The sequence below is a fragment of the Clinocottus analis genome, unplaced genomic scaffold (genome assembly GCF_023055335.1).
Source record: "Clinocottus analis isolate CAN_PGR_092001 unplaced genomic scaffold, fCliAna1.0.p SCAF_17, whole genome shotgun sequence".
NCBI classification, from domain to species: Eukaryota; Metazoa; Chordata; class Actinopteri; order Perciformes; family Cottidae; genus Clinocottus; species Clinocottus analis.
Window position 1 is genome coordinate 3,526,183 of NW_027175898.1, and position 15,000 is coordinate 3,541,182.

Sequence of the window (15,000 nt, forward strand, 5' to 3'; positions counted from 1 at the left end):
ATATATATATATATATACGTGTTTGTGTGTAAGGTGCAGGGGTTGCAGGTGAAAGCGAGGTTGAAGAAGTGTGTTTTGAGGGCTCATTTGAATGACGATAGGGTGGGAGCCTGACGGATGGTTCTTCTCGACTAATCAAATTTATGGCATGGATTAACTTGATTTCTGACTAAATATGGTGAGACCAAATCCATTAAGTTTAAATTGTATTAAATTTAGAGCAGGTTAAACCTTTGTCCTTAGCCAAGAGGGAATTGCATGTGTGTGTCTGTGTGTCTGCAAGCTACTATTGATAGTTATTTAAAGCCGTGATCGATGTGTTGTTTAGTCCGAACTGCATCCTGTTACCAGCTGCTGTCATCGGTCTGCTTCTCTCACCTTCCCAGAGATCTCGGCAGTCTTCTCATCACGTTTAATTAACATGTTGTATTCTAGATGTCTTGAAGAATTAATTAGAAATTCCCATCTGTAGCTCAGGTTTCTTTTTTCTGCTTTCCAGGCCAAGTTGCCTCAACTCTCCTGGATTTAATTGAGCCACTCCAGATTGGATTGAATAGAGTTTCTGTTGGTCTATATGGATTGGAAACCCTCCACATTCACTCTGTTTGTTCACGTATCTTCAACTGTCAGTAGCGTCTTGACACGTTCAGCCGGGTTTTCCACTTCAACTTGTTTATTATTGCTGAAATTGGAACAGAACAGAGTCATTCATCTGTAGATATCATTGACGATGTGTTTGATTGATTAAACCGATAGTTGGAGATAGATATATAGTCAAGATATTTAGTCATGTGATTCCAATCAGTAATCGATGAGAAACACGTCATCCATCAGATCCGTGTTCCCGAAAAGGTACGGTGGTAAACGTTAACATATTTTTTAAGACATTTAACAACTTTGTTTCCGTGGTTACAGGTGATCCTGACGGTTTACCTCAATGACACCCAGCAGATGCTCACTGAGGTCCCAGTTACTCCGGCAACCAGAGTGATCGACGTCGTTGAATACTGCAAAGAAGCCGGCGAGGGGGAGTGTCACCTCGCTGAAGTATGGAATGGACATGGTGAGTGCACCCACCTGTACATCTACACCATCTATACATCTACACCCATCTACACCTATCTGTACGTCTATACCCACCTGTACATCTACACCATCTATACATCTACACCCACCTGTATGTCTACACCCATCTGTACGTCTACACCCACCTGTACATCTACACCATCTATACATCTACACCCACCTGTACATCTACACCATCTATACATCTGCACCCATCTACACCTATCTGTACGTCTACACCCACCTGTATGTCTACACCCATCTGTACATCTACACCCATCTACACCTATCTGTACGTCTATACCCACCTGTATGTCTACACCCATCTGTACATCTACACCCATCTACACCTATTTGTACGTCTACATTCACGTGTACATCTACACCCATTTGTACATCTACACCATCTATACATCTACACCCATCTACACCTATCTGTACATCTACACCCACCTGTACGTCTACTCCCATCTGTACGTCTACACCCATCTGTACGTCTACACCCATCTGTACATCTACACCCATCTGTACGTCTACACCCATCTGTACACCTACACCCATCTGTACGTCTACACCCATCTGTACATCGACCTACAGTATGTCGGATTAGTCCAATGTAACCTTGTGACTGTTTCTAAATCAATCAAACTCAGTCGGGGATGATGACAGTCAAGAATAATTAAGAGAGGTAAAATATGATCTTCAGAAAGTCTCTTTCTATGCAGATGATAAATTGTTCTATATAAATAAATTGCAGCAGCATCTTTCTGCATCTAAAGCTTTACAGTAACATAATATGCATATAAGAGACTGCTAGCCGATAGTTAGAAGAATGAAACTGATACTCTAATCTAGTTGTATTGTTAAAGTCCTTTTGTTGAACATTCATATCGGGAAGCATGAACCCACTAAAGCTCCATTAAATAAGTTTGGTGATGATAATAATTATTTTTGTTGTTTTGCTGTTTTCACAGTAGTCAGACCTGTATTCATACACAACATCGCTCATCACCATGTTGATTACTAATATAATTACTATTGACATTCTGTTAACCGTCTTGTTAGAGCATTCGATTATTTACATGATTATAATCTGGAATTAGATGACAGGATAATTACAGTGTGCCGTTGGCTGAGATCACCATCTTTTGAAGCTGACTGCAAACAAAGCCAGGCCTACATGACGGCTACACCTCGAGTGCAGACTGTACACCCGCACGCCATTGTAAAGGTGAATAGACCAGTCCGTCTCGTGCAAACACTGCGCGCCACGGTGTCTATTAAAGCGTGGCCCACATTCAGTCAATCGTAGCTGTTAAAGTAGCGACCCGCGCAACAACACAGTGTGTTTGTGCAGCCCTGTGGTGTGACTGAGCGGTCAGAAAGGCTATAAATGGCTCTAATACTATACTGTTACTTAGAGGGCGACGCTGTGAAGCAGCACATAATAAATTGCGGTGTAAATTGTGTCGCCTGTGCAACGAGAGGCCACGCCTCAAGGCCGCAACTGGCCCTCACCGCGTGTGTGTGTGTGTGTGTGTGTGTGTGTGTGTGTGTGTGTGTGTGTGTGTGTGCACGCTAAGCCATTGTCTATGTGTGTGTGTTTGTGTATTGTTAGCTATTCATTTATTTCGCTGTAAAAAATGCCGCTGGTGTGTTTTTGAAAAGAATACAATGACTTCATCTTTTCGGATTGTCTGCTGTAATCATTAAAATAATAGTTACAGATAATTGAAGAGTTTGATTAGAGTTTGTGTGAAGTGGTTTAAAATTTGTAACATGGAGTGAGATTTAAAGAACAGCTAGACATTATTCGGCATCTTTTGGAACTTTGTGATCTACAGTTGGATGAAAAAAGTCTCTTATAATAATAATAATACGGAATTTATTATTATTTAAATATCCATAAAAGAAAACCTGATAAAACCATCAGTTTATTCAGACAATGTGGTTGTTAATTGTAAATGTGAAAATGTGCTGATAAATAGAATTTCATATTAAAGTATGTAATGGTCATATAAATAATATCTATACACTCAATGATCTTTTCCATGACTTCTCTGGATAAACCACAATAAGGAAGACTCTGCAATAACCTGGCAATTGTCTTCTCACCCTCTCTCTCAGAGCGAGTTCTCCCTCAGGAGGTGTTATTGTTGGACCTCCTCCAGCAGTGGGGAGCCAGGAGGCCAGAGGTCAGCTTCTACCTCCGACACTGCCCCTCCTGGACACAAGGTAGAGCAATACACACACACACACACGCAAGCACACACACACAATTCTACCCAGATGTCTCATATGAATATATTCGCTGACTCAGCTTACAAATAGATTATTTTCTTTCCCAGTACTGAGCACCATGAAGTCAAATGTAGAAATCTCGCAAACACGGAGAGCCAGTGGTGTGTATTTAGAGGTGAGGTCAGGGGCTCGGTCAGTAATTAGCCAAGTAAGATGATTAGTGTTACATAACATGAACAGGGTAAACCTGAGGGTGGGTGGTGGAGGAGGGGGGACAGGGGAGGGTGAGCCGGAGGGCGGGGGGGGGGGCAGAGCCAAGACTAGACAGCTCACTGAAGATTCAGCATTGATGCTAAAACAAAATAGTGGTTCTTCTTTCTCTGTTAAACTTACCCAGCAAAAAAGAATGGATGGATGCTGCATCATTGTGTTTAGTGTAATATTAGTGCACGTTAGCGAGGCTGCTGCTGTAATAGCTGTCGGTGGGGTGTTTTTGTGTCTGCTCCCCGCAGGGACCGGACAACCTCACCACCTGCTGGTGCTTTCCCATTCTCCCCCACTCCAAATTCATTAAAAACATATTTACCTTTCATTAGAATCCCATGATTACCATATGCTTGCGAGCTGTGAAGTGTATTGTGCATAATAAATGAATCACAACACTATTTTGGCCAGCTTTATTTTCAACCCGTCTGACTCAAAGAGGTCGTTAAAGTTTTCCCTCGTGTGTTTTGAGGGTTTGTCATAATATCTGCGCTTTAGTGGCTGCAGCTAAGCATGACGTGTTTCTTTATGCGTTTTCTCGTTCCCATGGAACGGTCTGTCGACAATGAGCAAACTTTTGGCAAAGTTTTTTTTCAATCCCTGTCATTTCCCACCCAGTCACAGTCTGCGTGCCAGCCAGTCTATAATAGGTTTAGGAGCAGCAGTGTAAGATCGAGAGGAAGATAAAAAACTAAATATAAAAAAAGGGCAGCTGTGAAGAGAGATACTGCCTTTTTCCCATATCCAGCACCAAACTGTAACACAGATGTGCTTTTGATATGAATGATTACTATTCCACATGCAATAGTCAATGGCAGGTTGATGCCGGCCCTCCCCTGTGTCAGCCAAACGGTCCCCGCAGTCTTCTGCCAACTTGTGTTCGGCTCCTCACATATTATCGTAAAAGAACTTTCTTAAACTAGCAAACTGCTCTCCGTGGAGCAGAGCAACACATTACCGTAATGCACTTGCCTTCACCCCGGCTAATTTAACATCATCTGCCCTCTGCGGGTTATCGAAAGGGGCCTGAGGCGAGTTTGCACCTCCCACACAAGGACAGCGCCTGCCTCTTCGAAGCTGACACTACTCACCTTCCAGATAATCAGCAAAATGTTCGCATTGGGATAGAGCAGAGGTAGTTAATCAGGCAGAAGTGAATCCCGACTCACCCCGACTAATGATGCTGTATTTCTATCTGTTTGCATACATCACTTTTGATTATTAGCATATTATTTTAACGATAGCTTCTCTGTTAAATAGACTCAACTGAATGTAAACTCTGTTTTGAGTTCTTTATTGATTGTGAGATACTAATTCGTCAGCTCAATTACTGCGCTGACTGCTCTATTGACTGGAGGTGAAACTTGGAGCTGGCTGGGATTAGCCCACATTAAGCCTGTCTGGTCTTAGTAGAATTAATAGGAATGATGCTATTTATAGATTACTCACAGAGAGGAAGATGAAGCTGGGTACAAATAAGATGAAGGAGATTTCAACTTTTTTTTCCCCCCACTCAAAATTGAAATGAGTCTTTATTTTTTTGTGTGGGAAACATAAGTAGGCTCTCTTACTGCCACACCTTGTCCTCTTTGTTTCAGGCAAGTTGCCAAAAACTTTCTCTGCATCCTTAAGAGAGGCTGAATATAAATAAGAACACACACACACAGTATCATGTACAAAACAACACAATACAATGCAGCACACTGAGAAAAGAACTGACTGATGGAGAAAAATACCAAAAAATGTTCGATTTATCTTTAAAAGGCCACAAGGTTCAGCTCGCCCTTACCTTGTATCAATATTTCATGCTTAGACTTGACTTTCTTGTCTTTCTTCATTCATAAGCAGGAAGTCCGCAGCCTTTGGAGCAGAGCTGGACCACAGAAGCAACGGAGAGTGCTAATGACAAGGTAGGTGGAGACGCACACACAGACACACACACACTGGAGCAGGGCTTGGCTGGGCTGAGGGCGCAGGACAGGCCGTGTGATGCATCTCTAAAAAGCTGAATCTGAACATCCAGGATCTATTATGCATTGTGGACATAAAGATCTCTACACCGCAACCTGCAATCAGGTTTATGGTAAAGATCAGTACCAAAATGTATCCTCCCAAATGTGATTAAAATACATGTGTCTACATACACAGATACTATATATATATATATATATATATATATATATATATATATATATATATATATATATATATATATATATATATATATATATATATGTATATATATATACATATATATGTATATATATATATATAATACATATATTTATGTATTATATATATATATATACAGTGTATGTAGATAATATATATGTACATATAGTGTCTTTAGAGCACGAGAAAGATCCAAATCTAAACCGTAACGCCCATTATCGTTAGCCTTCAAAGAACAATATTTATTAAATCCTCTGTTTTATCTTTCACTTATGTTAAACCTATTGCCCACACAAGTCCCCTTAAAGCTGCACATATAAATACTCTTTAAAAGAATAGTTTAGCTTAGCATTGTTTAGCATAAAGACTGGAAACTGGGGTAAACAGCTAGCCAAGCTCTGTCCAAATGTACAAAAAAAAACTCCCACCTTTGAAAAAAAGCTTAATCCACTGACTGAAGGTTCTTGAAATTCCTTTCATATAAGCTGCTGCTTTTGATATTTGGCGAACTTCAAATTACGTGTTCTGAGCTTAATGTTAGAGAGAGCTTGGACCTATGTGTTCTTAAACTTGGCTCATTTAATGCCGGGAATGCCATCCCAATGTTTAAAAGGTTGTTGGTGCGTGTGTGAGTATTCACATATATCCAGTGTATGCATGTGCACGTCTGTTTGTATGTGTAGTCTAGCGGATTAGCCCACGGATTAGTGACAGTGATGATTATCGTTCTCTACCAGTACGAAGAAACACACACACACGTGGCACACAATATTATGTACATAGAGTATAATTACTGTATTCACAGATGGAAAGAAAATATATAAAATAGGAATTAGCCATTTGTCACGAGCCTGACTAATTGCCTTTAGCTAACCGTGTTTTGTTTTGCAAGCTTTATCCTGTTATCTTCCCTGCAAAACAATGAGTCATGTGGTAAAAAGAGCAGCTGACCTCACACTGGCAGCTTTTTATTCGTCACTAACGGCTATTTTCAACCATGGCAGCTATTGTATTCAACCCCAGACGAGGCTGCTTTTGTGCACGTTGGTTCGGCCTCGGTTAGCCGGTCACCGACCGTGTTGGCGCGCCCGTATCTGTGCTGGTCAGTCTGCGGGTTAGTCAGCCAGTGTGTATGTGTCGGTCAGTCAGTGAAGGTAGGATTAGCTTGGTCCCATGACATAACCAGGCTAAGAGGATTGTTAGCTAGCCAAACAGCTCCTCCTCCTCCTCCCTCTTCTTTCCTCTCACCTCGCACACTCCTTCATGGTCGCCTTGAGCTATCCGTCTTCCTTCGTCCTCTGCCTTGAAATATTTGGTTCAAAGCCCAAACAGAGTTTTAGACAAGACAGCAGCGTTGGGGGTGAGTTCTGGAAATGTGTTTCCTTTCTGTTGCTGTGTGTGTGTGTGTGTGTGTGTGTGTGTGTCTACCCACCTTCCATTCTTTTCCCTTCTTCTCTCTCATTAGCTTGTCGTACATAATATAACACTTCAAAAACAGGAACGAGGAGTGAATGTAGAGGTGACTTTGAAACGTGTTTTTGTGTGTGTAAGTGTGCCTTTCTTTCTTTCCGCCCTTTTTAAGTTTTTGAAAGTTGTTCTCTGACTCTGTTCACGATCCAAACTACACTACTACACGACTCGCACACATTGGCAGTTTGACTGTGTCAGGGCGGGACTGCTGGCAGGGCACTTCTCTCTGTCTGTGTGTGTGTGCGCGTGTGTGTGTGTGTGTGTGTTTATTTGTGTAAGTGTCACACAATCAGAGCACATCGGGTGTTTAGGTAAGTGTGGTTTGAGCTGGACGCTATGTGCAGGCGAGGTGTGGCATCTTTTGGTCATTTGGGCTTGACACCGTTATTTTCTGTGCGCATGTGTTTGTGTGTGTGCGTTTGTGGATGCATGACTCCAAGTCAGGGTGTGACTCTTAGCTACAGTATATGTATATAATCATATTTAAAAGCTCTCACTTACACACACACAAACGTCAGATGATGTTTCCTCCCACAGGATCATGTCAAAATGACAGCGATGACATGTGTGTGTATGAGAAATACATATCATTTTAGCGCACAGCAGTTTGAAATGTGTTATTCATCACTCGGCACTAATGGCATTACTCATTGCAGCAGAATGTATTCTCAATCTCACTTACACGACTGCAGTAAATTCAGGACAAGGCAGCCATCCCTCATGTCTGTTAACGGGAAACCAGACTGTGTTGATGTCATTTTTTTATTCAAACGGCAAATCAAAATCAACACGAGCTCGGGTTCTGAAACCCCGCCCCTCAAGTCAGAACAACAACTGGAAATTGCTGCACGTTTTGAGTTAACACGTACGCAAACGGACAAACTCGATCAGGTCGATCAAGTCTCTTGATCCGACCGCGTGTAACTCTACCCCACGCAGCTGCGCGTGGGAGCTCTGCTGAGGGATATATTGAGAAGTCAAGTGCTCACTTGTGTGTGTTTGGATGCTCTCGACGAAACGCTCATGTCAGGGGTCGTGTTGACGCGGATCAAGATGAATGCTTTCACTGTATGTCATCGCCAGAAAGGCCTCTGTATGTCATTGGATAGTCTGGGCTCAGGGACTCGGATCCCTAGATGTGACTAAAGTTCACTTTGCTAATGCTGTGATGACGGTTTGACGTTATTCAGACATCCAGAACATTTAAAGTAATGCCGTAGTTGTCGGAAAATCCCCATTTTGATGAACTTGGTGGGATCGTGTTGCGACCAGAACCCCTGAGTTAAGTGAACGTCTCTTAAAACCAGCAAGTCGCCCTGTTTTTCCTTCCATAATGCTGCCGACGGTCTTCACTGCTCTGCCCACGGAGGAAACACCAGCAGGCCGCCCTGCTGGGTGAACCTTTAGGTCACCGGAGCGGTTGCGACAACAAGAGCTTCCCCATTTGGTTCGGCCGAGGGCTGCAGGAGCGTCTGAAGGCTGTTATTGCAGATTAGGAGGAATATTTTTACTGGAGGCGTACAGCAGATGGGAAAGGGATGGGTTCCATTACTGGAGGAACGTGTGATCAGAACAACGTGTCTGTGTTTGCCTTTGTGTGTGTGTGTGTGTGTGTGTGTGTGTGTGTGTGTGTGTGTGTGTGTTGTGTGCGCACCGCGTATATCTTTGCATACACACTGTTTGGAAATGTAATACTTGCACACTGAGAAGGTCAAAAATCCCCATGGGCTTCAGATTATATCCGTGATTGCAACATACGAAACGGTCGCAGAAGACCAGCCGACAGCTGCACACGAGAGGGGGTCGTGGCGACCATTACAATGTAGTTGTTCTGAGCGATTGCTGTCAGCAACCGAGGATCGCTTTTCACAGTTCTGACGACTTCATAATCTATTGACGCTGATACGGTGGCCGGCATTCGCATTCAACATTAAAGCAGCGAGTAGGACTTCCTCAGCCAGAGTTGTCCTGCACCTGCACTCTCTCTGCATGCTGAATGCATGGCATCGCCCCCGCTGAGATCAAGAGGAAACGGTGTGGAGGGACTTTTCTCTGTCACATGGTCTGTTCATGCCACACTGATCATTTGCAACTGGTAAAGCCTGTAAGTACCAGTGTTGCCGGCCCAGTCAGCGCCTTGAGCCTGCCCTAGTTATCATAAAAGTAGCCCCTTTTTTCTTTTTTCTTTGGATTGGAGAGAAGTTTCTTTGTCCTTTGTATTAATAAAGTAATATATCTTTTAAGTGGGATATGATGATACACATGCCCATTTGTCACTGTATCCAAACAACACACTTATGGACATTATTGGGTAAGCCCTGTGGTTGCAAGATATTTGGCTCCTCTGAGCCGCCAAGACATCTTCTGCGGCTGAATAATAGGGGGGCTGTAAAAACAGCAGCAGTGTTCAGAAGACCCCCTCGGCTCTTCTGTTTTACTAAAGTGTGCTTTGTGGTTTGGGAAAACTCAAAGCCAGTTATTATGTTGAAAAAGTTAGTTATTCATGTGAATCAATCAATAGTCTTGTTTGTATGATCCGATGGAAGCTTTTTGGAGGAATAATCACAGTAGGCCGAGCCCACCCGAGTCAGTGCCCGCCTCATGCCTCTTCTTCTTTTTCTTTTTCTTAAAGTCGCGGCAGATTAAACAGCAGCAATTGTGTCCTTTACGATCTCTATGTGGCTCAGAGTAACGGCTGACATTCACATTAACATTTATTCAAGGAAAACTGACCGCCCAGAGTCATCTGTATTTACGCCATGAAATACGGGTGTTAACTTATAAAGAAGATTTTCCGATTTGGGAAGAAAAATATTCCAATCTGGCTGCGCTAAACTCTGCCAATAGTGTTATACACTCATAGTGTTTCACATGTATGGAAGAAATATGACTCAGTATGACAGTTTCTGAGCCGTTAGATTAATGACATGCTTACGTCCCGCTGGGAAACCAGTTAAGACCTCAAACAAGTTACAAGTAAGTTTGGCAGAAGCGACTAAACAGGCTTCCTGAAAACACATCCATAAGATGCCGTGATTGTGAATATGCAATGTGCGAAGTCATACCTCATCAATATGAATGTTTTTCACAGATGGCTGCACCCAGAATAGCAGCACTGGCAAAAATTCCAGTCTGCTTTTATTGCTGTGTGTGTGTGTGTGTGTGTGTGTGTGTGTGTGTGTGTGTGTGTGTGTGTGTGTGTGTGTGTGTGTGTCTCTATCTAAGTGAGACAGATGTGTGTCTGTTTCACAGAGTGAATAAAATAATGTGTGACGCAGCAGTTAAGTCACATGCCTGTGTGTGTGTGTGTGTGTGTGTGTGTGTGTGTGTGTGTCTGTGCGCATGCACATGCACATGTGTGTGTGTGTGTGTGTGTGTTGCAGAGAGCAAGCCAGTGTAAAAGAGGAGGACAATATGACGTTGCAGCAGTCAGCTGTTATTCCACTGTGTGTCCGAGTGTGCACACAGACATGCGCGTGTGTCGCCGGACGCGTCCGGTGGGGAATGTGTGCCGCGAAATTGCCGCGGCCGCTAATCTACCATCACCGTCATCATTATCTTCTTCATAACACACATCTGGAGCATCTGGGAGGTTGAGTGGGAGCAGTTACTGCCCTTATCAGGGCTGTGGTGCAGTGATTCCCCCTTCTGAGAGAAAGTAGGAGAAAGAAAGAGGGAGGTGTGAGGAGGGGGGGGGGAGAAGGGGATGTCGCTGCAGCAAAAAGCCAGCCGCAGATGGATGACAAGGATGGAGAGATTGAGAGATGAAGGAATGCAGATGTAGAAAGAGGATTAAGAAGGACGGAGAAGGTGAAGGGGGAGGGTGGTACAGAAACATGATGAGAGGTGTAAGAAGGGAAGGAGGAATGGAAAGATGGAAGGATAGAAACAGAGTAAAAAAGGATGGAGTGATGACTCCCCCCCCTCCTCTTTTTGTACTAGTTCATAGGTGTACATGTTTGTTTACTGTAGTAATTGAACGCAGTGTCACATTAGTGGGCTTTACACGTCACATGAGAGCAAACCAATGCTGGAGAGTTTGTATGAGAGAGAGAGAGAAAGGGAGAGAGAGAGAGAGAGAGAGGTGGGAGCTTGCAGGACGAGCAAGAGGGCGGGAGAGAGGAAGAGAGAGTGTGTCGTAAATCACAGCACATCAGCGGGCGGACGAGAAGGGAAAGTTGTGATAAGGATCTCGCTCTCGTTCCTCCCGTCCGAGCCTCCGGCGGCGCTTTTCTTCTCTCAGGAAAACAACCCGTGCCAAAAGAAAAGGGGGTCCACTGTCTCTCTGCAAGGATGGAGTGGAATGAGGTGGATTTGGTGCAGGAGTTTACTGTTGAAGGACAATGCAGCAAAATTAAAGTGCGCTCCTGCAGGATCACATGGGACAGCCTGCAGGTAAACACACACAGCACACAGGGGGAGGCTGACAGAGGACCGCATGTTAGCGGCAGCCCTCACACCCCCACCCCCCTTCAAGGCGCTCGCGGCAGCGCAGTCCGCAGGGCGGTGTGTGTTGACAGCGTGCACGCAGCCGAATGAATGACACCGTTGTTTGGGCGTCTGGCTAAATGGTTAACTTTTTGTTGTGTAGCCGTGGGACGCACGTCATCATTGGAGAGATTTTAGGGAGAACAGGACACAAATGTCACACTGCTGACCAAACTGTTTGGGTGATCTTTATTCCAACCGATCGCAATCTTTCAGAACAATTCATTCAACAACTCTTAAGTGTTTGGAAGGCGGACAGTGTGGCTTATTGGATAAGCACATTTTTTGAATTTTTTGCCTTTTTAGTTGTTTTTTGGGTCGATGATTTACCAGACAGACCTGTAAAAGGAAGCTCAGCGTATCTTTTTAATCACTTTTCTTTCATGCATCGTGTGCAATTAAAGGGAAGCAAAAAGAAACGCCACAAGGATTTTTTTTTTAATCTTAAAAGCAACTAAATGTGAAATTGAATCACTACTTTAGTGTTGTAAAAATGCACACTATGTATTACTCTGCCAACGTACTAGAGGTGACAAGTTGATTAGAACTATTCAGGTTTAAAGATGTGATGTGATTATCAAATGTATATCCTCTTAGTATTTTATTGTTGATTGTTCTGCTTAGGCATCAACACTTGTTTACCAACAAAGCGTATTGAATTGAAATAGGACAGCCACTGTATTCGTAGCTTTGGGAACCATTTTTGTAAAGGTTTGTTATAGTTTGAAATTGTGCGACTTCAAAAACTTGATTTTAAATGTGTTTTTAGGCTTTGCAAATTCAGACAGGAAAATGAGTCCAATACTGTGGACGGTATAAAGAATCAAGTAAATTATTCAATCAAATCAAGAAAACTCCTGTTTGCAAACTTCTAGTTTCAAGAATATTAACTGAGGAGGATGTCAGATGTCTGTCCTCTGATCTTACCTGTGAGCCACATGTGTAGCTCCAAGATTCAAAAGCTCTTTGTAAATTGGAAATATTTAGAAATTTCAAACTTGAAATTGCCATCAAGAAGTCTTTTAAAGAGTTTGGACCACATAAATTCACCCCAATGTTTTTCAAAATAAAGCATTGCAATGCTATTCAGTTAACATTTCAGCTTTCAGTATTCCGTAGCATTACATTATCACAATGACATATCCAACCCCTCACCAATTCTAATTATTATGTCCTTTAAGTGCATCCATACGAGTGCATTCATGTTTTATGATGATGGATGTTCAGGGAAAAGTTCATGTATTCCTGCATCGGTGCTCACAGAGACCGTGATGTTCTCTCATCCTCCTGCCGGTGCCGGGCTCTCCTTTAAGGTGAAACTAGACCGCTCTGGCAAGAGACCAGTTAGTATCTGCAGACTCTTCATAATGAACATGTAGGTGAGAATCTGCAGAATCCCACAAGTCAGCAGAAAGCTGATGACACGTGCCACCGCTGACTGGATCACCAGCGTATTATGCGCAGTGTCGCCGCCTGAAACGCATGATGTTGGAAATACTGTGCATGTGCATTATGTTTTATGAGTCAATGAATTGAGTCCGGCTGGAGGCCGTGATAGCAGAGTGTGGCTATCAGTGTCATTAATCACTGCCGCTGATGTTTAGCATATAGCACTAATGCTGCAAGAGTTTGAGTGTCCGATCCCACAAGCTTTTAAAGGGATGTGTGGGTTTATTTCATGTGGAAGAATTTGCCATTACCCTCAGAGCTCATTCAGGTTAATGGAGCTCTGAGTTGTGGCATCAAAGACTCCACTTGTGTATATATGATTTTTTTTTAAACATTTAACAAAATTGATCCTTTTGAGATCCTTAAACCGAGACCCATGACATCCCAATGACTGCCGGCCTCTCTAATCATCTGTTTCAGAGCAATGCTCAGAACACACAGTTGAAGTCACTACATTTTTTTGATGAAAGTTCTTGCTTTACGGTGAGTTCAACCAACTAAAAAAGCAATTTCATAAAAACATTTTGACAGCGTTTTTTCAAAAACATTTCATAGCACTCAAGTCCTCTTCAGTGTATCTGTGAGATTATTCTTTAGACGAAGAGGTGGTATGGATCGATGTGACCGAAAGCTGGCAGCGATCTCAAAAGTAGAAAAGGGTTCAATGGAGCAAATTTCTCTGTAGTTCCTGAGGATTTTATTTTAGGCCCCATCCCGATCTCATTTCATTCTTTAAAGAAACGTCCGTGCAATGGACTGCAATTGGTTTGACCTAAACATCTTCTATTGAGCCGACTTCTATAGTTGTTTATGCTGTAGTTGTTTTGACTCGACTCAAGACCCTGTACTTTGAGATGGTGTTGTATTGGACGATACTATTTTCAAAACCGCCCCCTGATGTTTTCTCGTCCTTATTTCCATTTACAGAGGAGCCTGGCAGCATAGGCAAGCCAATAAACACCCACAATATGTATTGTTGCACATAGAGCAGTATACTGCAGGTGAGCTAACGGACATGTGTGTTCTGTGATCTATATTATTATTTATTTCTATATCCTTCTCGATAGGGAGAGAGAGAGCAAGAGAGAGTATCAGGAAATGATACTCACGACAGTTATACTCTATGTGACCTTCGTAAAAGGTATGCATATCAACCGTAATCATTAGTCTAGTAATGACTCATAAAGTGGGCAGATACGTATTCTTTAGGTGCCCTCATCAATCAGTGTTCCTCATCTGGATCGTGACAGAAATTAAACTGTGTGTCTGTTTTTTATCCCATTTAGGAACTACATTTTCACAGCTTTGGACCCAGGCATGTTTAAGTAGGCATGCAATGTCGTGGATACATACATTACTCAATGAGCTATACTGATAATGTTCCATCACACTGAGTCATTGCTCGTTTTCGCTGGCAGTCAAAGATCGGCTGGCTGTCCTGCCGCTGTATTGTGTTCGACACAGTGCAGTGTTTCTTTGGTGCCGTGCAGAGCTGCGCAGGGATGAAGCTGTTACAACTATATAGTCACGGGTCTAGAAAGAAGCGTCTTCTGTTGGATGCGTGGAAACAGACGTTGTTTATAATCAATTAAACAATGTGTAGAAGCCGTTAAAATATGTCATCCGAAGTTTTGACTAATAACACAGAGGAGAATCATTTTCCAAGCCGTGCTATAAATGGACACAACAGACCAGGTGTGTGTGTGTCCGTGTGTGACCGTGCACAATAGCAGGATGTGACTGGGAAGAAACCTCCCGTTGTTGTCTGCAAAAGGCATTTCCTTCCCCACACCCTTCATCGCCCGCATTTCACGCAAGTATGCAGCAACTTAAGCAAGTGTTCCTCCCGGT

At 42.9% G+C, this 15,000-nt stretch overlaps 1 protein-coding gene across 4 annotated transcripts in view; it reads left to right on the top strand.

The window, feature by feature from the left end:
• LOC137787557 (apoptosis-stimulating of p53 protein 1-like) overlaps positions 1-15,000 on the top strand; it is a 33,738-nt gene that overhangs the window by 2,972 nt on the left and 15,766 nt on the right. For 2 of the 4 annotated variants that reach the window (XM_068580129.1, XM_068580131.1), the window contains exons 2-4: positions 916-1,063; positions 3,193-3,300; positions 5,416-5,480. In XM_068580129.1, the coding sequence (XP_068436230.1) occupies positions 916-1,063; positions 3,193-3,300; positions 5,416-5,480 (321 nt within the window). Of the gene's footprint in view, positions 1-915; positions 1,064-3,192; positions 3,301-5,415; positions 5,481-11,339; positions 11,608-15,000 lie in introns of those variants that run through there. The other 2 variants (XM_068580130.1, XM_068580133.1) reach the window with 2 other exon arrangements.